Here is a 24,595-nt window from a genome sequence, read left to right on the forward strand (position 1 = left end):
CCAATATATAAGATGACGGAAGATCTGAAACATACTTCTATCTTCGGTGCAGCAACCTGCATATAAATCCGGCCTGTGCCTCTCCGAGACATTGTAGCGCCTAGCACTGATCTTTTGAATTAGCAATCGGGAAACCACGGCATAGAACTTGCATTGAACGCTTGAACGTACCAGCCCCAAACTCAGTCGCTGCCGGGGTCTTGTGAAGAAAAACATCTCACGGCGAGTGCATAGTAGCGCGTAAATTGAAAATTCGCGCAGTGTTGCGATTAACTGATCGTGGGACGAACACCTGCCTGCGGAAATGTCGAGCCCCCTATCTACAGAAGTATATTTCTCTCGCAACACTGAATAGGTCCAAAACGACAGACCAGGACGAAGGGACCGAGCTTCACGGTTCCCCTTGAATAACGCTAGGACGCGTGTTTTCGCGCAACTAGGATACGCCCAGCCCTAGGCGCCATAGTTGCGAACCTCATTGTATTTCTGATTGGGACGCTGTTCGGGTGCGCAATCTCCCTCGATGCCGTGAATATACTGACATATATCTTAGGATGAAGTGAGACTGGAGTTGGCTGACTCGATGTGAAGAAGTGGATAAAGATAAACGACCATGTCCTCGTTGATCATGGTGAATACCCAGTGAGTCCGTTGCCCCTTCAAACCACTCTCTTCTCCAATATAATAATTGCTGGCAGGTATGAAAGATACTGTATACATCGCCTCATATGACGCCAAACGCCCTTCCACCCTTCGACAATAACAAGGGAGCGGAATATCTCGCGTTCTGCACTCACGAGCGACCTTCACACCGCCCTCGCGAGCTGGCTCAAAATCTCCTTGGCCTGCGCGATAGCAGGGACTATATCATACATCTCGCTTCGAACGGACTCTGAGTGAAGAGTGACGGGATCAGACCATACGTTGTGGTGGCGCTCACGAAGAACCCGTCGACGACGACGCAGCGCGTTTCATACGGGACCTCAAATTCAGAGACGCGCTGGAGGCCTCCTCAAGTACTCAGAGGCTGCGGCGGACGGGAGTCCTGCAGAGCCCCGGCCCCACGCGCAATACCAAAATCCATACCCTCTCCATTCTAAGATCCTTCTAGCGGTCTGCACGCCACGCGATAAAATACGCACGCAGCCTCCCGCGGCGATACCCAGGCAGGACGTACAGGCCCAGATTGCGTCCTATGGCCGGTACGTCCACCGTTCTGCGCACCGCTGGGATCATAATTTACGATGGACAGGAGCTGTCCTTTATCCTTTGATGGTGCAGCGAATGTCTCCGATCAGCGTATACACACAAAGAAGGGCGTCGCGAAAGTCTTAAACCTTCAAGAATCCCTCGCTGCAAGTGTTTCGACAGTGACTGGCGCAATTTGTACAACGATGGAAGGAGAACTTCGTTTGACGCTTGTCGAATGAAATACACCCTACGACGAAGTCTGTTCCATCTCGAGCTAGCACCACTGATCAGCGTAATACCATTCAGTCGCTGTTCTCTATATCCGTTGGAAACTAGATTCCTGGGCGCTGTTTTAGTTTTGGCTGGGGCGGCTGGGGCAGCGTTCCGCTTTGGCCTTCACCGAGCCCGAGTGCGAGCCCCGAGACTGCAGAGCGCGCCCTAGTAGAAGTGTAAATTATTTGAATCATCACCAAGAGGAAGCCCCTGTCGTACTTCAAAATCTAACGCACTTCTGCGCTTATTCTCTCGTATCCCACATCAGTTCGAAACCATGCCCCCAGAGCGCCACCACGGTTCGATTGGGATACAATATATCAGTAGCTATTAACAGTTATCTAGATAGCATAGGAATCGGATACCCAACTTTGGTGGCCTATGGTCTCACGGGCGCTTCGGAAGCTCTTCTCTTCTCGCTTTGATGTTGATGGCTTCATTTGGGAAGGACCGCCTCTGCTCCCTACTCGCAAGCCCTGATGTTGCAAGGCGATTGTGACCTCGGTGATACCAAGAATGAAGTTGAAGATGAAGACGAGGCCAGCGGCTCAGAAGTTGGTCAGTCTCTCGCCTTCACCAATTCCGCCTGATGGATCTCGTGGACGGCTTGCACTAATCCTCGACCTCAGAGATACCCAGGAACACGAACACGGCCGATGCTCGAAGAACGCCTCTCCCGTGGTTCCAGTTCTCCATCGTGCTGTTCCTGCAGCTGGCGGAACCGCTGACTTCGTCCATCATTTACCCATTCGTTCCGCAGGTGAGGCTTTCGACGCTTTCTGCCCTGATTTGAACCTAAGGCCATGGTGATTCTTCGCTCCCTTTGTTTTGCATTTGCAGCTGGTACGAGAAATCGGCGTCACGGGAGGGGATGAAGCGAAAGTGGGATACTACGTCGGTCTGCTCGTGCGTCTCTACACGTCCCACCGCATCGTACATAAATAAGTCTGCGCTTACACCTCATTTCATGGTGGCAGGAGTCTCTGTTCTTCGTCACAGAAGCCCTGACCGTCCTTCACTGGAGCCGCCTGTCCGACCGTATAGGTCGTAAACCCGTTCTGATTTTCGGGCTCCTGGGGATTTCGGTGTCGATGGCTTGCTTTGGGCTTTCGACGACCTTTTGGGGTCTTGTCGTCAGGTATGCGCTGCCGTGCAGCGTTTGCGTGCATCTTCAGCGCGAGGTGGGCTCATGCGATTTGTTTACAGCCGATGCTTGAATGGAGGATTGAGTGCGTAGTCACGTACGCCGCTATCATCGCATGATCTTGCTGACACTCTAGACGGCAGACGGAAATATCGGCGTCATGAAGAGGTGTGTCATGGTCAGCTTTTGATGACGATGGGTATAACTGAAGGTTGTGGCATTCCTAGCTTGATAGCAGAAATGACGGACGAGACGAATATCTCTCAGGTTGACATCTTATATCCTTCTTTCTTTATTTGAGCAACACTCACATGTGTGGTGGCAGGCGTTTGCGTTCATGCCTATCGCTTGGTCGACCGGAGGGACCATAGGGCCCGTTATTGGCGGTTCTCTGTCGCATCCAGTCGACCGCTTTCCACAACTCTTCAGACAGTCGCGATTCCTCAAAGATTATCCATATTTTCTCCCATGTGCGGTACCTGCTATATTCTGCCTATTCGCCTGTGTTGTGGCGTTTGTCTTCCTCAAGGAAACCGCCTATGTCGACCACCGGAAGCCTTGGCTTCGCCGTTTCCCAACGCGCTCTGTGAAACCCGACCACGAGTCGTCGCATTTTGATCCTCCCTCCGCAGCAGCAGCACCACCAGGCAAGGAACTCCTGCCTCTACGAAAGATTCTAACGCAGCGCGTGGTGATAGCTTCCGCCAACTATGCGATCCTCGCATTCCTCGACATATCCTTCCGCGCGATCCAGCCGCTGTTCCTTTCGACGCCCATCGCGCTCGGGGGTTTGGGCCTGCCTTCTCCCGCGATAGGGCGCATCCTTGCAGTGTTCGGCGTGCTGAATGGGCTTGTCCAGTTCTGTCTCTTCCCTGCCATGCACGACAGATGGGGGTCGAAGACAGTCTTCACCGGTGGGATCGTATCAGCCCTCCCGGCGTTCGCTTTGTTCCCGATCATCAACTCCGTCGCGCAAGACGAGGGCATCTCAAGGGGTGTGTGCTTCCTTGTGTGGCTGCAGATTGTTGCCTCTATCGGTGTCTGTCTGGCTTACGGTGAGTTCGAGTCGGGAGTTCGTATATGTATATGGGGGCCTGTCATCGCGGTTAGGCAAGGTCGTCTCAACGTTTTAGTAGGGGCGATTTATATCCTGGTCTCTGAGTCTGCCCCCGACTCCCGCTCCCTCGGTGCTGTCCACGGCGTGTCCCATATAGCCACCGGCGTTATGCGTGCTATAGGTACGCATCCCTTGCAATTCCGTCACACTACCAATATCAATCATCTGTATGCATGATATAGGACCGGCCGTCACGACGTCCCTCTTTTCAGCGTCCGTTGGCGCCCGAATTTTGGGAGGCTGGCTGGTTTATTACGTCCTGTGCGCGATCGTTGTGTTAGCTGTGGTCGCTGCAGGGCTGCTTCCGCGGGATGGGGCGGCTCTGCGTCGGCGTACAATATAGTTCGTGACATTACTCGTCAGTTGTTGCTTGATTACGGGAGAAATACAAGGTTGGTCGTGAAAAGCCCCTATTGGCCCCTGGGTCCGTGGAATACCGAACGGTCACTGCGTCTTGCGCTGTTTCCAGTCGAAAGCGTCCAGATTCTAAAACAACTGCCGTTAGTAGACGAGCGCCCAACGTCGCCTCTAACCGACAGCTTCGCTTGGCCTCCTTACAAACAGACCGGAGTAAGGGCGGTGCCAGCGCTATTTTAACTCCTCATGCGAGTCTTTTAAGACTTTACCGAGGATGTAGGACGGCTGTTCGCCTCTCCTCCCTACGCCTCTCGCACCGTTACCACTCATGACAGCCAGCCCCGCAGTCTCAGACGAAGAGACACCTCTCCTCAGCACTGAAAGCCCCAGTTTTCGCACGCCCGTGCCGTGGCGGCAGCTCTCCATCCTGCTGTTTCTGCAACTTGCGGAGCCCCTTTCGTCGCAGGTGATCTATCCATTTGCGCCCCAAGTACGTGACAATTTTCGAGCACTGCAGCGAAGAGTGGGCTCCGGGCTGATGCTAGGCATGGAATGGGCAGCTTATACGGGAGCTCGGCGTTACGCACGGTGATGAGGCGAAGGTCGGGTATTATGTGGGGTTGATCGTGAGTTGTCTGGTTTCTCTTGGTGGATGGATGGCTGAACGAATGACTGATTGTCTGAATGTGCGTAGGAATCGTTGTTTTTCGTGACGCAGGCTATCACCGTCCTGCACTGGAGCCGAATGTCAGATCGCATCGGACGCAAGCCGGTGATCTTGTGCGGTCTCATGGGCCTGTCTGCTTCGATGTATTCTTTCGGGCTCTCGCGGACGTTCTTGGGTCTGATCTTGAGGTACGAAATATCGAAATATCTCGAGCACCACGTGTCCTGCGTCTCACCCATGGAATAGTCGATGTCTCAATGGCGCGTTGAGTGAGTCCATGACCATCATCAGCTACAGCAGCACAGCATCGTGCTAATTGCCCAGAATCTCAGACGGCAATATCGGGGTCATGAAAAGGTGCGATACGACTCAACAGAATAGAACTTCCTACGAACTTCGCAGTTCATTCCACACCCAGCATGATGGCTGAAATGACGGATTCGTCGAATATCTCCCAGGTGTGTTTTCATTCATACACCTCATGTGCTGTAACAACATTGCAGAAATCGCGTAGGCGTATGCGTGGGTGCCCATCTCCTGGTCTACGGGGTGCACGCTAGCCCCGCTGATCGGCGGCTCCCTGTCGCACCCAGCAGAGCGCTTCCCGCGTCTCTTTGGGCGCTCCAGATTCCTCCGCGAGTACCCGTACTTCCTGCCCTGCGGGATCTCGGCGACGTTCGCCGTGCTCGCGTGGTTCGTGACGTACTTCTTCCTCAAAGAGACACTGGCCGTCAAGACCCCGCTCGCGCTCCCGGGATGGCTGCGGCGGCGCAAGGGGTGGACTTCTCCAGATCAGGGTGATGGCATTGCAGACGGCGCATCTGCATCTTCATCTGCGTCCTCAGACCCCTCTCAGTCCCCTGCTGCCGCGAAATCCATTGCAGGCCCTCTTCCGCTGCGCGCGCTCCTCACCACGCGCGTACTGACAGCAACAGCGAGCTACGCTGCCCTGGCCCTCGTCGACATCTCCTACCGCGCCATCCAGCCGCTCTTCCTCTCCACCCCGCTCGCACTCGGGGGCCTGGGCTGGCCGCCCGCCCGCATCGGGCGCCTCCTCGCGGCGTGGGGCATCCTCAACGGGCTCTTCACCGCGGGCTGCTTCGCGCGCATACACGCCCGCTGGGGCACGAAGCGCGTCTTCGTGTGGGGCCTCGCGTCCGCGATCCCGGTCTTTGCGCTGTTCCCGCTCATCAGCGGCGCCGCACGCAGGGCGGGGACGGGGACGGGCGGGCTGGTGCACGGGCTGGTGCTGCTGCAGGTCGTGGTGTCGCTGGGGCTGAGCTTGTCGTACGGTTCGTCCCGGCTGCGCGCCCAACTGGGTTCATGAGGTTCGTTGTCGCTTGCTTACGCGTGCTGTGTGCTTTAGGGGCGATATTTATCTTTATCTCGTCGGCGGCGCCCAGCCGGCAGTCACTCGGCGCGGTGAACGGGCTCTCGCAGGTGGTTGTGAGCATCATGCGGGCCGTAGGTGCGCAACTGCGTCGGGCGCAGGCCGTCAACTCGCTGCTGATCACGCTCGCTGCCTCTAGGTCCCGCCGCCGCTAACTCTCTCTTCTCGGTGTCCATCACGAGCGGGTGGTTTGGGGGGCAGCTTGTATATGTGATTCTGGTCGCGAGCACGGGAGTGGCCCTTCTTGTGTCTGCGATGCTTCCGCGGCACACGACGATGCCTAGCTAAGAGTATTATACGCCGTCTAGAGGCTACCCTCCTCCGAAATAGACGCAGTATTGCTGCAGCTGCTAGGTCCATGTGTAGTCGCGAGGATACAATCCACAACTAATCGAGAGTACCTGTGTGTGCGTGTGACGGAAGCGAGGGATACGCACCTGTGGCACATAATGCTGGTGGCTACACGGGACACATCATGGACAGCATCGAGGGAGCAGGGTTGGGGGCAGGCTCGGAAACTAGGATGTCGATTGCATCTAAGGAACTTTCAAGCAGAGGTAGTCACGGTGGCCCTACACATCAAGCAGACAGATGCCAATAGATAGTGCCAGACGAGGAAAGAAGCCCGACTTCCCTCTTCTTGGCATCCGTCGGGGCACAGATGTGCTGGTCGGTCTATTATGCATTACATTCTACGAGCGATCATTGTGTTGGCCGCGCTAGTTGCTGGACTACTCCCTCTGGATGGGGCGCCGCGTCGGCCTATGTCATAGTTCGCGGCTCTTTTTCTTTTGCTTTTGAACTATACATATCATTATTAATCCCTCCGCAGTATTGAGGGAAAAACCAAGCTTCGTAGAGGAAAAGCCCCTGTGAGCCCCTGGATGACGTTTCACAAGAGTCCTGGCGCGTTTTTACCTTCGATCCATACGGAGTCATGCACAGGAAAAGTCTCTGGAAACCTTCTTGCGTCGCGATAACCCAAGTTCGGCGAGGGAAGAGCCCCTGAGAACCCCTGGAGTCACCCCGCTTCGCTTCGGGGAACAATAGTCGGGGTCAATAGTCGGGAGAACTCTTGTGGCGCCGGCGGTGGACTTGTACTTCAGTTGTACCATTTCCAGCAGATTCAAAGCGTCCAGAACACCACCCGCCACATGCCAAGACGTCGGTTCCGCTTCAAGAAACATCAAATACAGGCCACAACCGTTTATATCCACTATGGGCCGCAAAGTGGCCATTGTAAAAAGTCGTGTTCCGGCCCAAGCCACACACAATGGTAACCAAGCATCGACATCCGTCCGGCGCGTGGCGTCTATAATATATAAAGCCCCCAGTTCCCTTCACTCACCCTTCGAGACCAGTCACCACCATGTCGCTGTCGTCGTCTGCCGTTCCCTTCCCTACCTCTTCCACTTCTTCTTCAACTTCCACTTCTTCTAGCTCGTCTCGATCCTCATCCTTGCTGGCCAAGTGGAATCGGGATGCGCGTCTTTCCATCAGCAGCAAGTCCATTCCCAGCACCCAGATCGTCATTTCAGCTCCTCTCCCACTCGGCAGCGGCGTGCGACGCGAATCATTAATCCCACGGCCGCCCAGCAGCAGCAAGAAGCGCGCCCACAAGGAAATCGTCGCGAATGAGAACCTCGACGTCGACGACGAACGCGCGCGGGTCCGCCAGCGCACCACCTCCGAGGCGACCCTCACGCCCGGCAAACCAGACCACGCCTCGCCCCCAATCTCGACGCCTCTGCACACAGCGGAGGACGTCGAGCCAACGCGCGCCGTGGCACGTGATGGCGCGATTGCGATCGTCCAGGCGCGCCCGGGTCAGGCGAAGAAGACGCTGAAGGCCCTGCGAGACCGCCTCAGAATACACCCTACCCGGGGCCCCAAGACGGAGGATGCTGTGGCGCCCAGCGTGACCACCGGATCTCAGCCCGATATTTGTCCTCCCAGTCCCACCCCCAGGCAGGCGGACGGCACGCCTAGCAAGGCTTCCCGCTGCGAAGAGCTAGATCGCGTGCCGGTCCCACGTCCAGACGTCGCACGAAATGGCGATAAATGTAATGAGAACGGGGACGAGAACCACCGTGACCCACGTCCGAGCAGCAAACCCCAGCGCGGAGGGCCGAAATCCAAGACGGTCCATTTCCTGCTTGCGCCCACTGATCTGGAGATGAAGGCGTACAAGGAAATGGCGAGACGTCCCGCAGACCTTGGGAAATCAAAGTCGCCATTGCAGCAGCGGAATGCTAATCTCTCGCACGTCGCTTCTACTTCGACGCGAGCTGTTCCCGCGAAGGCCTTTGCAGCCGCCGCCAAAGCAGAGGCGTCGCCAGTGTCTGCGACGGCTTCGACCGTGCTCCTCAGAAGGGACGCGGTCTTCAAGCCGCCGGTCAGCTTGACAGCCGAGCAGCTCAAACTCGGCATCGCCTTCTACAACTCACCCCATTTCGAGATCTGGGATATGGAGGATGAGTGAGTTCATCTCCCCTTCATATTGCTTTTAGCATCTAACGCCCTCCTCATCTAATCTAGTATATTCGTAGCCTGGCCCGCCGAGCTGCGTCTCGAAGCCCTCGACTCCGACCGCTGGGAATTCACCTCCCTCATCCAGCCCGAGATCCTGCGCGTCGCCCTCGAGTGCCACTCCAAGTACTACTGCAAGGACGGCGACCACACCAAGTACCCGTACGCCATCTGCGACGCGGATTCGTGGTATGCTGTCGCGTACGGCGGGGCGGTGTGCAGGGACGGCATGCGGTCGGCGGTCGTGCCTGCTGCGGGGATACACGTCGCGGCGCAGTGGGAGCGCACGTACAAGCGGCGCGCGGACCCCGTCGACGTTGAGGGTACGGGTACGGGTGCGGGCGCGCGCAGGCCCAAGGCGCGTGAGGTGCCGGCCGAGCGCGGGTGGGTGCTAAGGTTCTGGATACCGATCCCGACGCATCTGTTTGTGAAGCGGGAGACGCGCTCGTTCGTCATCGAGGCGAAGGTCTGGCTCGCCGACGACGCGAGGGAGCTGCCCCACGCGGACAAGGCGCTGTCGGCCACGGCGGAGATGACGATCTCCCACCTGAGGAGGGCGCGGGAGATGATATAGTTATAGTCTGATGCTCGTCCTGCTTTGCTCGCTGCTCCTACATGCTACTTCACATTCATTACACGTTACGCTCTACTCACGACCAGCCCTCGCGCATGCATATCCACATTGTATTAGATATTCAGTCCAAGATCGCCAACCGCGTACTGTACAAACTAGCATACATCCGTCCGCTCAGATAATATTACACGGTCCCATGCACCTATACACCTACTGCGCAAGCGGCTGGATCTGCTTCCGCAGCTCCTCGAACCGCTGGCCCTCCGCCTCCGCTTCCTGGATCTTCTGCTCGAGCCTCCCCACGCGCGTGTCCTGGCGCTGCTCCATCGCGAGGATGAGGCTGCGCAGGTCCTCGATGCGCGTCTGCTTGCGGTCTGCGGGCGCGGGGGGCTCGGTGCGCGACGGCTGGCGCGCGTGCCCCGCAGGAAGCGCGGCCGCGCGGGCCACCGGCGACGCGGATTCGCCATCCGAGAAATGCGAATGCGCGCCCTTGGTGCCGTACATGAGCTCCTGGATCGTCGGTATCCCCAGCATTTTCTGTGCGCGCGTGCGTTCAGTTCAATGCACTCGGCAGACACGGGACGGAAATTGCACGTACCTCCCATTGCTCTCCCGCGAAGCGCGCGAGCTCGCGTTCGAGGCGCAGCTCTCGCTTGCTGTGACTGGGGGGGAGTGGGTGGGTAGATGTGAGTAACGGGCCGGAGGATGCGAAGGAATGCGAATAGGCGAACGCACCACTCAATCTCCGCCATGCGATCAGCATTGTCCTTCTGCGTCGACTCCAGGATCATCTCGACGGCCTGGTGGTCCTTTGTGAGCTCCTCCACCCGGGACGTCAGCAGGTGGATCCGGCCATGGAGCTATCAGCAGCAGCAGCAATGCGCATTCGCATTCGCAAATAGCGTGAATGAATGGATGGATGTATGGATGAATGAATGAATGGTGAGAACACGTCGTATTCTGCGATCGTGTGAAGCGCACCTCGCGTATTTCCTGGTCTTTTTCTGCGAGTTGGCGACGGAGGGTGTCTTCCGGCGACTCTGCTTCTCGAATGGCACCGAGCTCATCGTGGGCGGCTAGTGTGGAAATGGAGGGCCGCGCATGGTGCTTCGAGGCTAAGGTCTGGGATCGTCGCATTCGGTGTTATGATTGGAGTTCCTTGGACGACACGCCTCTTGAGGACGAATAAAGTGTTGAGAAGCGGGCGAGGCTGGCGCGTAAGCGCTTAAACCACGCGTCTGAGCACGTGACCTTCACGCTTCGCTTCAAGTTCGACTCCGCCAACTCAGAAGTTCACGTTCGGTTGCTGACTTCTCTTCAGACAGTCATTCAAGAATATGAGGATCCGAACGGTAGCGTACCGATAACTTGCTACTTGACAAATCGAATGCCTGTACCCGCCCTCGCCGACTTCGAAGCAGACCGATCCCTACCAGCACTAGACGCCGCTGATTCCCCGCTTTTACTCCAGAGAGCCATCCAGGCGTGCACGGATCTCAGGACAGTGCGTGCTACACCGGCTGGCTGGTATGAGAACGGATGAATGATGGTCAAATGACTGTTCCGTGTCTGGCAAATTAACCCCGCCCCTAGGCGCGATGGCACCTCACGAACGCATCTGGCGCCATAGGACCTTGATGCTTCCTTCCTCGATGGCCGGAGGCCGTTCAATGTGGGTCGCTTCCTCCTTGCACTCGGAACTGCCACCCATGCACATGTGCGTTGCTGTAATTCAGCGCTATAATTACACTATGGCTAACGCGCGTCCCCAATCAATCCCCACTGATCTCAGAGATGCGGAAGTTGGCACGCCGCTGGGTCGTTTGCGCCGACGGGTGTTCGACTCGAGTGCTGTGTGAGCATTCGAATGACGGATGACGAACGTCCGCAAGCGGCGTCCTAGCGAGGGCCAAGACTCGCCCTACTGTGTGTTGCATCTGCTTCTCCCGTAGAGTGCCAGGCTTACATGTCCTCTCTTTTTAGCTGAGTCGACTTTTCTCTCAACATGGTGCAAACTTATGCTATAATTATCATATATCGCCCGCCGCCATCGGACGGAACGGCGGAGGATGGGGTTACAAGCATCGGTATTACGGTACACTGAAAAACTGTGACAGGATATGCTTCTGATACTACGCCTGGCAGACACCATGTCTACGTTGAATACACTCACCCCACCTTCGTGCGAGAGCATCGTACACCGGATGGGGGTCTAGGCGGCTAGTTTACTCAGAGCTCCGGCCTTCGACGAGTACGCCAGGGGAATGGCATCAACTCCCTCGCAGATTCTCCAACCAAGAGTCCGGATTCGCTCTGGCGTTCTGGTATAAAACATCCGTTCTGTCTAACGAAAATCCATCATAGCGACACCTGCTCTCTCAACATGTCTACCATCGCTCTACCTTTCATCCTCTTGGTCATCGGCGTTGCCACCGTGACTTCGGTCAGGAAGCTGTTTTCCGCCCTCGCGAAATATACCGCGCAAATTCGGGCTAGCGTCTCTGATCTTTGGGTACGCCAACGAAGCTGCACTTCACCAATGTGCCCCTACTAATCAACTGCCTCGTTGTTCAGTCTCAAAATTCAAAGACATCCTTCAATGCCGGTGGAGGACCGCTGTCGAGGTTGGCTTTAATGATTCCTTAATTACCTCCGCTAATCCCAACTGGACAGACATGACGTCGTGTCGCTCTACAAAGAGGGCACCTGGCAGCGCCAAGCTTTCGACCGCTACACCTCGGTACTGCTCAACGAGGACTTGATATTCCCGTGCATCTACGCCACCAAAGGCTTCAATGGCAACGAGCAGCGCTTCGTCTTCATCGACACTGACGACCTCTCCGACCAACGCCATATCAAGACTCTAGCACGTGCTCTCACCGCCTACCTCCCGCAAGCCCGGTCCCTGGGCCCCAACACCTCGCTCGTCCTCCTCGCCCGCGAAAACGACAATCCCCGCACGATCGAGGAGTACAACGTCGGTTTTTGGAAGTTGCTGGACGGCCTGGCGAGGCTCGATAAGAAGGCGTGGCCGGCCGATATCCCGCAGGAAATCGATACGGACAGATGGTGCTTCTGCTTTGGCGGGGAGCCGTTCTTCACTGTCGTGCAGACACCAGCCCATCAAGTACGCCAATCGCGCTACGCCAAAGGGCTGTCAATCGTCTTCCAGCCCAAGTGGATCTTCGATATTCTGTTCAGCACGGACGCGAAACGCGCCGGTGCTCTCTCTAAAGTCCGATCACTGCTCGCGAAGTACGACACAATCCCTGTTAGCCCCGAGCTGAAGAACTACGGAGAGGAGGGGTCGAGGGAGAGCAAACAGTACTTCCTCCTCGATGAGAACTCGCCAGCCGACTGCCATCTACAGGTCTTGGGGCAGTGAATATAGAGCATGTCTGCCCTCGTGACCACGATCACGGTGCGTGCCTCCTACCCCACGCTGCCGTGTTCAAACGATTTTGAATAATTGGCTATTTAGTTTGTATTCGACTGCAGGCTTCCAAGCGTGTGTTCTTTTCCGGCATTTTTCGCCGTGCCCCACTTTCATTTGTCCCATCTTCTTCGCTTGATGTATACCAATTGTGAAATTCTATATTTCTATTTCTATTCATGTTACCTCCTTAAAATGCTTCATCTCCTGATTCAGACTCAGCGGCTCTCGAACTCAAGTCGATCATTCATAGAGCAGCGCAAGTGGACCTCTAGATCAATTGAAGTGCGATTACTCGTAACTCATGACTGTTCGACCGACCATCGTGGACCCCTCGAATCCTATTCATATTCATAGTGACCATGCTCATGTGGATTATGCATTGGGGAACATGGATCAACTCGTGTACACAGATTGCAGGCTGCTAGTGCACGGGACTCTCGACGGTCTAGGAGCTGGCCTTGGAGCTGGCCTTGATCTCACAGTACCTCGTTTACGATGGCGCATGATCTTCTCATGGGAGACCGTGTTACGTGTTTGAACGGTTATTTAATCCGAAGAGGTACACCGCCAGATTGCCGGTAGCTCGAGAGACTCCACGGTCGACAAGCTATGCTCGTTCCTTTATGCCATTAATCAGCCATTGAATAGACTCGCGTGACAATGAAGGTGCACGGATACCATCTAATTTCGGTTTGCAACATCCCAACCCCAATCTCACTACAACCGCGCGTCGAGCACTGGAGATAAACGAAGAAAGTGTCAGTTAGTAGACGTATCCTTAGACCCCAAGAATTACAAACTCAACGCGTGGTAGACTTACGTGCAGCGCATCAAATCGAGCGCTGACACTACCTGTAAGTTGTTTATCCGCACTCCCCTGTTTATCCCCTAACCACTCAATCTTTCACATATGGTCCCAGGCGTGATTGCGATATCCTGCTTGAACTGTTCTTAGGCACGATCTACACCAGGTGAGCTTTGCTGAAGTCACGAATACAATTGAGGATGGTTGCTTGATACGTGAAATAGGGTGGTCGGTTTATCGAATCTGTCCCGTGTACGAGATAGGGGAGAAGAAGTGGCCATCAATGAGACAAAGAACAAGATCCATTCAATAGTTTCTCAGGAGATTGTGGTATAATTTGGCGTCCTACGGAATCATCGCCAAGATGTCACGATCCACGCAGGGTCATATTTTGCATTTGGCTGCATCAGCACACTGCAAATCGTGAGCGAACCGCGTACATCGAGCTATGCGCCATTCCTGTTTATATTTAGCCGCCTTTCAGTTAGGGGACCCCTCAGTATGTCACGAACCACGTAAAATCAGTCGGCAGGTCGATATGCCTCCCGGTACTTTCAAGGTGATCCAAGTGTGGCGATCTGATGCGCATTAAAGAAGCAGAAAACTCGACTTTTCAATGCCCTCGCGAGCCGCCCCCATATTAACTTCTCCCTATCTAGACGTGTCAGTGAGGGCAAACATCGCTTGTTCGTAGCTTCAAGTTCGTGAGCTGCTTTGCTTATTGAACACGGTGAAATATTGGGCCAGGTCCGACAAACGTATATTCAAACTCGGCTCGGGGCAACCTGCTGCTCATCGCAACATATTTTGGTAGTCGGTGATTAATCTTGAAGCTCGAAGCGACAAAAATTTATTCGTTCTATGTGGGGTCGACCTTTCGTCTTCGGAAATGGTGCAGTCCGAGGTAGCCAAGCCTAAGAAATAGTCAGAAGCTGGGGCAACGTTGGATACTCAGATACTCGCCTCAGATTCGCTATATCGAGCTTTCGAAGGCTGCAAATGATGCAAAAATCCTGTCTGATGCCAACGTGACATGCTGCTCCGTGTCCAAGAGACCGGCGAAGGCAAAGTGGTTCCGTCTGGTAATCCATAGCTTGCGCTGGTCCCAAGTAGCCTTGTGTTCGCACAGCCAGAGCGGTGGAACCATTGAGGCTATCGGAAGGGTCCCTCCAGAAGTACACCGCGAGCGGCGCACCGTGCTTGTGCACCACCGATAAGACCACGGGTGCGTACGCTGACCAGAGTCACCAGACGCCTGGCAGTCAGGTGCCGCCCCACGGATGCTCTGATCCGGTGCACATCGCCAAAAGTCTCCAATGTTATTCTCCAATTGGCGCACCGCGCTGATATTTTGGACGCGAAATTAGAAACAGGCTATAAGTGTGTCTATCACGGTGATGCATATGAATGAGCCGCAATCGATGTATGATATATGATATATGATCGGCTCCCACTCACCTTGCATACGGCCTGCGGGTAATTCATTGTGATCACAGGACGGGGTGAAGTGATAAACTTTGGGGTGAGAAGTGTCCCGGACCACTCTATGGAGCCTCGCGAACGCGACGGGCTCTACACGATGCTCGTGCCCGTGCCAGGTTTGCGACTCGCCAGCCGCCGGTTGGAGGGACAGGGGCTTCGGGGTCAGGCACCGAGACAAGCGCCGGCCCATTTACATAAGGGCTGGCCAAATAAACAAGGATCAGATTCACTGACATTGCGTTTTGCGCCTTGCTGCTCTCCACCACCATGAACGACCCGAGGGACTCTGCGACGCTGCTCCCGCCCTCGAAGCTGGGGGAGTACACCGTGATACAGGACATCGCAGAGGGCACGTTTGGCAAAGTCAAAAGTACGTGATTGCACGATCCCGGACAGACAAAGTCTTTGCTGAGGCGGCAGCGATCTCGCAGTGGCCATGCACACAGTGACCGGACACAAAGTTGCAATGAAGTTCATATCGAAGGCTGTTATCCACCAATCCAAGACCAAAGTCAGAGTCCAGCGCGAGGTGGAGTACATGCGCAAGCTGCGACATCCGCACATCGTAAAGCTGTAAGCGTTGTACGCTTATTCGTAATCTTATCGTTGGACTGAAACTCCATGCTAGCTACGAAGTCATCTCAACGCCGACAGACATCATAATTGTGCTCGAATTCGCTGGAGGAGAGCTATTCAATTACATCGTCACCCATGGCCGCATGCCGGAACAGCGTGCCCGTCGCTTCTTCCAGCAAATCGTCTCGGGAGTGGAATACTCCCATCGCCTGAACATCGTCCACCGCGACCTCAAACCGGAAAACGTCCTCTTGGACGACGATCTCAACGTCAAGATTGCGGACTTTGGCTTATCCAATGAAATCAGCGACGGGAGCTTTCTCAAGACGAGCTGTGGCAGCCCGAACTACGCAGCGCCCGAAGTCATCAGTGGGAGACTGTATACTGGCCCCGAAATCGACGTCTGGAGCTGCGGGGTCATTTTATATGTCATGCTCTGTGGGAGGCTGCCCTTCGAAGACGATGATGTGCAGGTGCTGTTTACGAAAATCTCTCGTGAGTTCTGCCGTTTATTCCGGCAGTTTGTGATCCCTGACCGTGTTGCAGAGGGTACCTACCATATGCCGTCCTACCTCTCTTCCGATGCCAAAAACCTCATTTCCGCGATGCTGGCTGTCGACCCATTAAAGCGGATCACCATCCCCGATATCACTGAACATCCTTTCTTCACCACCGAGCTCCCACGCTACTTGACCCCTCTGCCGCCGCCTCCGGGACCTCTTCTCGGCACACTCAGTTCGCTGGTATCTCCTCCCAAAGTCCTCGACTTCGAGTTCATCGAAGGCCTCGGCAGAATCGAGGAGGATGTAGTGGCAGAGCTGGCTAACCGCATGTCGGGTGTGGACAAAGACGACATATGGGAATGCCTACGGCGAGACGATGGTCCTCAGGGAAATGCCGTAAAGGTCGCATATCTGTTACTTCGAGATAAGCGAAGGCTGGGGCGAGATTGTAAGTCGTTCGTGTTGCTTTGACCCTGAAATCCGCTTACACTTGGTCAGTGGCCGAGTTCGAAGAACAAGAACGAGATGCACAGCTGGCTGCCATGGACGTGAGTGTCTGTCGTCATTGCGATGGCGCTTTCCAACTAATCACATGCAACAGCCTCGTAACGCCCTTTCCCCAGCCGCTTTGTCTGCTGGAGGCGGAGATCTAGAAGAAAACCCATTTGAAGCGGAATTTAATGGAGAATACGAAGACGATCCCGACGACGACGACGACCCGTTCCCTGTCCCGCCCCTCGAAAACGCCGAAATCAACAACTTCTCCGTCCTCAACTCGTCCCTCCCCGAACAGCTCCCCGAGCAGCACCACCTCACGTCGTACATGTCCGCGAAGCGCTCGTGGGCGGGGAGCAAGGAGAAGAAGCAGCACCGGACGAAGTGGCATTTTGGGATCCGCAGCCGAAGTCCGCCTATGGAGGTGATGCTGGAGATCTACCGGACGCTGAAGACGCTGGGGATGGAGTGGAAGGAGAAGAAGACGCTGGGTGGGCTCGGCGGTATTCGGCCGCGGCGGGGGCCCGGGGGGATTGAACGTGTTCGCGAGCTCGACGGCCCCGGGCCTGTAGACCTGAAAGCTGCAAGTGGCGTCTACTTCGTCGAGACACGAGCGCGGGTGCAGGACGTCGTGGTACGTTCTCTCTCACACTACAACCAGCTAACACCCGTCCTAACGTGATAACGCAACCGCACACGCAGGTCCTCATGAACCTGCAGCTCTACATGGTGGACTCGATCAACTACCTCGTCGACTTCCACCACAAAAAGTCGTACCGCGCGTCGACGGAGGCGGGCGCGGGGAAGTTCGACATGGCGGTGTTCGACCCGCTTCTGAGCGAGACGAGCAGCGACTCAGGACGGTCGATCAATAAGGACTTCGTTTATGGACGGGAGGAGGACGTCGTGTCGCCGTTTGTGTTCATGGATGTCGCGTGCCGACTGATCTTGGAGTTGGCAGGCGGAGGAGAATGATTTATTGTTGTTTATCTACGACTTGCTACTGCACTAATTTTGCGCCTTGCTATCTCCAAGATGGATCCAGCTCTTGTGCATCCTTTTTGATATGACGACCTCCGATGTTTATAATACCTAGTAGTTTGTTGTCCCTCTCTAGACTGTTCTCCATCTATGTACGATTGTATCAGTTGTGTACTTCTTAGTTACTGTTTTTTGGTGCTTGCTTGCTTGCAATATGGCCATAATTCTGGATTGTATCTTCTTTTGTGTTCGTAGTGCAGTCCGTACAACTACATGTGAGTGCCTAGTACTTGGTTTGTTATGTAAGGATGGGGCCTCCAGAAAGCGTATACATTCTTAGTCCTAGCTAGGCATCGTCGTGCGCCGCGGAAGCAGCGTAGAAATAAGAAGGGCCACTACCGTGCTTGCAATCAGAACGATGTAGACGAGTTGCCCCCGAGATATTTGCTGGTGACGGATACGGAGAATAGGGAGTTGGCGGCGGCTGGACCTAAAGTAGTGGTAGTGGCAGTGATCAGCGATGGGTGGACGACCCTTGACAAGGACAGCCTACCTATGGCCCTCATTATGCTCACGATCACTTACGAGAGACCGTTCATCGCGCCGAGCGACTGTCGGTTCGGTGCCGATGAAGATACGAAGATAAATATGGCGCCTGGAATGTCCTGTCAGCGTCAAGGAGCGACACAGAAAAGAAACCGAATGAACACGCAGGATGGGACTGACCGTACGATAGGCTGAGGCGCATGGAAACGACGACCTGCAGCAACGTCAACCCGAGCACCACCACGCCATGCCCATCCCTCCTAGCGAAATGGCTGATGATGCATGATGGGGAACAGCGCAAAGACCGGGATCGAGGAGAACATATGCCCCAGATGAAGATGGCTTTCGTCCCCCAGAGGCCGTGGATGCGCGCGAAGAAGCACGCGGTGAATAGTCCGTTCAGGATGCCCCACGTTGCGAGGAGCTTTCCGATGTCGGAGGGCGGCCAGCCGAGGCCCCCGAGTGCGATCGGGCTGGAGAGGAAGAGCGGCTGTACGGCGCGGTAGGCAACGTCCACCAGAGCTAGGGCGGCATAACTGGCTGTTGCTGTCAATACGGGCTTGATGAGGAGTGCGTGCAGTGGAAGATGGCCTGCGCCGACTTTGTCTGACTATTTGATGGTGTTGGCTGGCCTCGAAAATTCGGAGGAGGCAGGCCCACTGTCTGAAACGTCGGCGTCGTGATCTGGAGTGGCGCATTCCTTTCGACGCCGAAGCCATTTCGGGGACGCGAAGGGGATTTTGACGGTCAAAGTCTCTTTGAAGAAATATGTCACGAGCCAGGCGATGAAGGCAAACGTCGCGGATATCCCGCAAGGCAGGAAGTGTGGGTATTCCTGAACGGCCGAAGAGACGAGGGAACCGCTCCGCCGGATGCGAGAGCGAGCCGCCGATCATCGGAGCTAATGTGCTCCCTGTAGACCGGGAAATGGGGACCCAAGCATACGCCTACACGATCTTTAAACTGTGAGAGTTTATCGAGCCGGGAAATATTCGGAGAGTCGGTCATTTCAGCCATCATGCTAGATATTGAAAGGATTAGAAGTTCGTAAGAGGTGATGTATTGAGTTGGACGTTTTCATTACATCGATATTGCCGTCTAAGATCACTAGCAGTTAGCACGGTGTTCTGCTAGCCCCTGATCATGTACTCACTCAATACGCCATTAAGACATCGACTAATCGATAAGTGAGAGGCAGGCATTGATGTGCTGATATAAATCGTACCTCAAGATTAAGCCCAAGAACGTCTTCGAGGGGCCAAAAAAAGACATCGAAGCAGACAGGCCCAAGAGACCACGCAAGATCACTGGCTTACGTCCGATCCAATCCGACATCCGACTCCAATGCAGAACGGTGATTGCACGAGTCACGAAGAACAACGATTCCTACGTACGTTCAGCTCAGAGAAAATCAACCAGAAAGCCGCATAGCTCACTAGTAATCCCACATAATATCCGACCTTCGCCTCATCGCCGTGCGTGACTCCGAGCTCGTATAAGCTAGCGATTCCCTTCGTGTCAGGTCCCCCAGGCTTTAAATGCTTTGAACGTACTTGGGGAGCAAATGGATAAATGACTTTGGAAGTCAACGGTTCCGCAAGCTGTAGATTCCTAATACTAGGATACTCTATGTCCATAACCACGAACGCAGCACCCGTTCTTACCATCTGCGTCAGCAAGCTCGCGTGTGCATACCGAAGCGCTCATCTGCGCTAATTTGCAGACTGCCTTACACTGGGTGCAGGATCAGATATTATTTGCGGTATTATTTTGATTGCTATCTGAAGAATATCTCAGTTAAGCATGTCATACCCAGTTATCTCGAGTGTGACCAATATGTAATGAGTATGAGATAGCAACGGCAGTATTATCCTCAACTGACTTAAACCTCTCATTGTGAGTAAATATTTATCACATATTACACGACTCTATATTGAAGGATTATTGCACATTTACTCCACATATTGGATATGTAATGTTAGCAACAATATGTTGTCCTGCACGCTGTGTTAGGAGATAGGAGTATGTCTCATTTCGACTCTTCGAGGAAAAACTCCGCGATAGGCGCGCGATCGCGTGACTGTGACGGGACTCGTGACACGATCGAAGAAGGATCTCTGCAAACCACTACCGCTCTGCCCTCTACCCGTTGCTCATTCATGGCTGGCAGGATTGCTGATTACATTGGAATCAACCCAAATCACTTTACTGCTGCCCCCTTCTATTTGCAATGCTCGCCACGAGGAAAGCTGCGAGCAATCCTCAAAATTCCAACCAAATTCCATCTATCGCGGCCCGTATATGACAATCATCAAGGAACATATCTGGCGCAGTAGAACATCATGCCCGGTCTATCTGATGCTTGGACTGCACACCACGTACTCTACCGCACCTGCAGCCGACTTTCGCTGCAACGAATTCGCTTAACCGGGGCTGATTTATGGAACGGCGGGTGCTACTCGAGGCTACGATATGGACGAGAACGACGGGTCTTTGGTTATTTTTGGATGTCGCGGCGACTGAGTACTGAGGACGCACGAAGTTGCGGTCTGGCTCAATGGAACGCTGTTCAATCTTGCGTGGTCGAGCTCGTGCCCACCACGGATCCCCAACGCAAGCTGTGTGCAGAGGGCGTATCCAGACAGCAGTGTCATCTCGTAAGTCTGACATCAACTACACATATGCACGGTATTTATCACCGTTTGAAGCAACCGCTATGTCTCAGCCGAACGGCCCCCTCGTCGACTCGAGCGGCCCATCGACCTCATCACCGGTGCTGGGAACGACGATATCGCTGATCAACGCCGCTCAGTACGTAGTCTAGTGGCAAGTACCGTGCTCAGTACTCAGCTAGCACCCCGACTTTGTCTCTGCGCGTCGCGCGATGGCTATATATATTACATACTGATGTTTCGTTCAATTGGGGCTTGTGTGGACTTGTTAACATAGCCTTACTCTGGGATTCGCTTCAGCTTTCCGCGATATATCTTTCGGAAACAATATAAAGGACGTACGTTCGTCCATGCTCCCTCCTCTCGAATAGATTTAGCAGTGCTAAAGCTCAAACGGTGCATTGTAATTGTAGTATTAATCGATTGCATGCCCAAATAGGACCTTACTTCTGGTGTGTCCTCTCTTCATATATTTTCACCTCCACTTCCACACGCCTTTCCCATTGATAATGATTCTTACATACAGCCTTGAAGAGGGGCCCTGCTGAAGAGGTGGCATGTCTGTTCGTTCGGCGGGCCCTGCAATCGATAATGCTATTCACTCGACGATAATCTAATACGCCACCACACTTTCATATCTCATGGCATTTGACGTGCTTCGGTGCGCCGAGGCTTCTGTCCCATTTCATTGTCGTTGCCTCAACGTGTCAATGATATCGCAGCGTGGTATTTTCCATCCCATCTTCGTCAGTGCAAGGCCCACCATAGGCTTAACGGCTAGCTCAACAGCTGTAGGAATGCACAAGAGCCAAGTGTTCCAAACCGAGCTAGTATCTCGATAGTGATGTGCTATATATCGTTACGCTAATGTTTCGATCAGTTAGGCTTCAACCACTTTGTGTGTATTTAGGACGAACGTTCGTTTAGGCTCCCTCCTCGAGAGTAGATTTAACAATGGTCATGATGCTGAGACAGTGCATTGTAATTGCAGTACAAGGCAAGCGATTCGGCGGGTTCGCAGCGTGAGTGCTACTTATCGTACATTGAGTGACGCATCCCTCCGATGACATCTCTTCTTATCAATAGTCATTTTTGAAAGGCCTCGGGACCCCCAATCCTGACACCCTGCTGCAGAAATGGCTAAAACTACCGTGAATCGTGATAGGGAGCGAGGTCTGTTCAATCGATAATGTTATTCACTGGACGATGATCTTGATATGCTGGTTTCATATTCCATGACACTTGACGTGCTCTGGTGCGCCTTGAGGCTCTTGAGAGGAGGAATTGGTGTCCCATGATCCCCCACCCTAGGCTATCCTCACGATGCTACTGGCACTTCTGTCCTGTCGTTCCCTAGCCCGTCAATGATATCGCAGCGTGGCACTCCATGGGCCACTCTCACCGCCTCTACGCCGATGTCCCGTGTTCCCGTGTTCAACACGCGACGTGTTTCTGGAGATAATCAATACCATCCTGCGTGGAAACGACCACCCTGTGGAACCGACCTCCGATTATTCGTATATAAAAGCTCGATCGCCTTCCAAGGTCTCATCGGTAGCTCTGCAGCCTCCCCTTCCGCACGGACAACCATGCCGCCGCGTGGGAGGAGAAACAAATATCGTAGGACGCCCAGCCCTGAGCCGAGCAGCGTTGAGGTGAGCAGCGTTGAGTCGAGCAGGCCGCCCAGCCCCATTCTCGAGGTCAGCTCGCTTGCTATCGCCGGGACCGTCTCTCATGCTGTCTTTCCAGAGCAAGATAAGTCTTAAAGATACGGTACGTGCCATCTTATACAAGAGATACGCTGCGAATCAAACCTGATTTGGTGTCCCCCAGGAGTACTATCAGGAGGTACTTCGACCTTTCCTGGTCTTGTTGCCATAGAATGCTCATCCCGCCCTTACCCCTGCATCCTCGTGAAACCTAAATTACACAGGTATGTGTATGTAGCTATCAAAGCGCCTTCATGTACTAATAGGAAATATCTCTTTGTAGGAGGTATGCCCGATGCCTCAGTAAGATACAACTTGAACGACTGAACGGATATACCTCTGGTTTCTTGATTCCTTTCTAGTACGCCTCCCGTGCCTCTCCATCTCTCAACTTGCTAAACACGCTCGCTACGCAGGATTCTGCCTGCTATTCAGAAGCACGTCAACACCTGTCCGATGTATCTCTACCACATCAAGGATAAAGAGCTCGTTTCTCGAGCACAGTTGGTCGACAGGATCACCCTTTATCTCGAGGAACGCATCAGGCTTAGGGCCGGTGAAGACCCGCAAACCATAGACACGCTGGCTCAGAAGCAATCGAAATTTCAAGATTTCCGCATCCGTACTGCCTCCGCCTATGCCATCCTCTCACACAGATGGGGAGACGATGAATTGAAATTCGGCGACCTGCAGCAGCGGGATACGATTGAGATGGAGAAGACACAGGGCTTTGTGAAGTTTGTCGAGTTCTGCAAGGCGGCGGCGCAAAGCGACTACAGTTGTCTCTACGTTTGGGCCGATACCGCGTGCATCGACAAGAAGAGCAGCACCGATCTCGACGAGGCCATAAGGTCGATGTATAATTGGTATAGGAATGCCAAATTATGCATTGTCTATCTCAGTGCCAGCAACCCTGAGGAGCTGGAGGGCGACCCCTGGTTCAAGAGGGGGTGGACGCTGCAGGAAATGCTGGCGCCGAAAAGGCTCAAATTCTATTGCAACGACTGGTCGAAGCTCTACCCTGGCAGGCGATACGACGTCGTCCGCGCTAGTCACGTAGCTCCTGACGATGCATCTTCTGAGGATCCTCAAAGCAAAGGGAGTTACTTCGATGTAGACACCGCTTCCGACTGTGGAGACACTGGCGACGAAGGCATATATCCTGTTTCAGAAGTATCGGATGACGACAAGGACACGCATTATGGTCCCCAGAAAAAGATGTCAGTCTCAGAGAAGCTGACACCCGAAGTCCTTAGGAGGCTAGTCGAGATTACAAGTAGGAATTTAGATCTTCGTCCTTTGCACGTTACTAACCTCGCCACAATTCAGAAATCAGATACCGGTTCTTATTAAATTACGATCCAAGCCCTGCCAATGCTCGCAACGTTTTTCAATGGGTTTCTGAGAGAACGACATCTCGCGCCGAAGACATGTCCTACTGTCTTCTTGGCCTACTGGACATACAGATCCCCATTGCGTATGGCGAAGGCGAAGAGCGCGCATTCTATCGCATCCAAGTCGAGTGTTCCCATCACGTTGAAGACAGGAGCCTGTTTCTCTGGAATGGGAGCCGCTCTCGGTGGAATACGATGTTCGCAGACAGCCCTTCCGCCTTCTATCACCCCAAAGCGCACCAAGGGGACCCCCGGTCCTTATCCTCTAATTGTCTCTTCAGCTCCCACTCCGCACGAAATCTGGATCCTTCATTCACCTTGACCAACTGCGGGCTGCGCATCATGGTGGCTCTTCATGATGTCAAGTTCGTGGAGGTTTCCACTAATTCGGAGAGGCACACTTATGTGCTCACCGTATTCAAGAAGGGTGATACCAAGGTGAATCTTCGCTGGCGAGGCGACCCCCCTGCCTCGGACAGGGTGACAGCAAGATGGAAAGTTGCAGTCGTTGGAGGATTTGGCGACAACAATGCCCCCTTCGCCATTTTGCTGCGTGAAAGGGCTACTAAATTCCCGCCTCGATACTACCGACTCTCGTCTGCTGTCTTCGATGAAATTCCTTCCCTCAGTTCCCTTACCCAAAAACCTCCAAAGACGGTCTGGATCCAGTAGAAGCAGCAATCGAGTAGTTGGTAGTAAAGAGATTTTGCCGTTTGTGGAATGATGTACATGTGAAAGATATGACTGTCTGAAT

The 24,595-nt window shown here is 54.1% G+C and overlaps 6 protein-coding genes across 6 annotated transcripts; 5 read left to right on the plus strand and 1 right to left on the minus strand.

Annotated features, from left to right (window-relative positions):
• Window positions 1-1,943: 1,943 nt before the first annotated feature.
• PC9H_002824 (uncharacterized protein) lies at window positions 1,944-6,427 on the plus strand (the record flags this gene model as incomplete). Its single annotated transcript, XM_036772424.1, has 10 exons — window positions 1,944-2,022; window positions 2,094-2,224; window positions 4,643-4,708; window positions 4,777-4,937; window positions 4,996-5,018; window positions 5,082-5,106; window positions 5,168-5,207; window positions 5,264-6,041; window positions 6,116-6,217; window positions 6,279-6,427. The coding sequence occupies 10 exons, from the start codon at window positions 1,944-1,946 to the stop codon at window positions 6,425-6,427; spliced, it is 1,554 nt and encodes a 517-aa protein (XP_036633897.1).
• Window positions 6,428-7,508: 1,081 nt separating this feature from the next.
• Window positions 7,509-9,242, plus strand: PC9H_002825 (uncharacterized protein; the record flags this gene model as incomplete). The annotated part of the gene is made up of 2 exons (XM_036772425.1): window positions 7,509-8,617; window positions 8,678-9,242. The coding sequence occupies 2 exons, from the start codon at window positions 7,509-7,511 to the stop codon at window positions 9,240-9,242; spliced, it is 1,674 nt and encodes a 557-aa protein (XP_036633898.1).
• Window positions 9,243-9,452: 210 nt separating this feature from the next.
• On the minus strand, window positions 9,453-10,379 carry PC9H_002826 (uncharacterized protein; the record flags this gene model as incomplete). The annotated part of the gene is made up of 4 exons (XM_036772426.1): window positions 9,453-9,779; window positions 9,841-9,904; window positions 9,978-10,102; window positions 10,224-10,379. 4 exons carry the CDS (start codon window positions 10,377-10,379, stop codon window positions 9,453-9,455), a joined length of 672 nt encoding a protein of 223 aa, XP_036633899.1.
• A 1,246-nt stretch (window positions 10,380-11,625) lies between these two features.
• PC9H_002827 (uncharacterized protein) lies at window positions 11,626-12,627 on the plus strand (the record flags this gene model as incomplete). The annotated part of the gene is made up of 3 exons (XM_036772427.1): window positions 11,626-11,754; window positions 11,817-11,866; window positions 11,916-12,627. The coding sequence occupies 3 exons, from the start codon at window positions 11,626-11,628 to the stop codon at window positions 12,625-12,627; spliced, it is 891 nt and encodes a 296-aa protein (XP_036633900.1).
• Window positions 12,628-15,232: 2,605 nt separating this feature from the next.
• On the plus strand, window positions 15,233-17,514 carry SNF1 (Protein kinase; the record flags this gene model as incomplete). Its single annotated transcript, XM_036772428.1, has 7 exons — window positions 15,233-15,335; window positions 15,397-15,538; window positions 15,594-16,036; window positions 16,088-16,492; window positions 16,543-16,592; window positions 16,646-17,173; window positions 17,242-17,514. The coding sequence occupies 7 exons, from the start codon at window positions 15,233-15,235 to the stop codon at window positions 17,512-17,514; spliced, it is 1,944 nt and encodes a 647-aa protein (XP_036633901.1).
• A 3,268-nt stretch (window positions 17,515-20,782) lies between these two features.
• PC9H_002829 (uncharacterized protein) lies at window positions 20,783-24,513 on the plus strand (the record flags this gene model as incomplete). The annotated part of the gene is made up of 3 exons (XM_036772429.1): window positions 20,783-20,877; window positions 22,864-23,723; window positions 23,777-24,513. 3 exons carry the CDS (start codon window positions 20,783-20,785, stop codon window positions 24,511-24,513), a joined length of 1,692 nt encoding a protein of 563 aa, XP_036633902.1.
• Window positions 24,514-24,595: the final 82 nt, after the last annotated feature.

The sequence above is a fragment of the Pleurotus ostreatus genome (assembly GCF_014466165.1).
Source record: "Pleurotus ostreatus strain PC9 chromosome Unknown scaffold_2, whole genome shotgun sequence".
Classification (NCBI taxonomy): Eukaryota; Fungi; Basidiomycota; class Agaricomycetes; order Agaricales; family Pleurotaceae; genus Pleurotus; species Pleurotus ostreatus.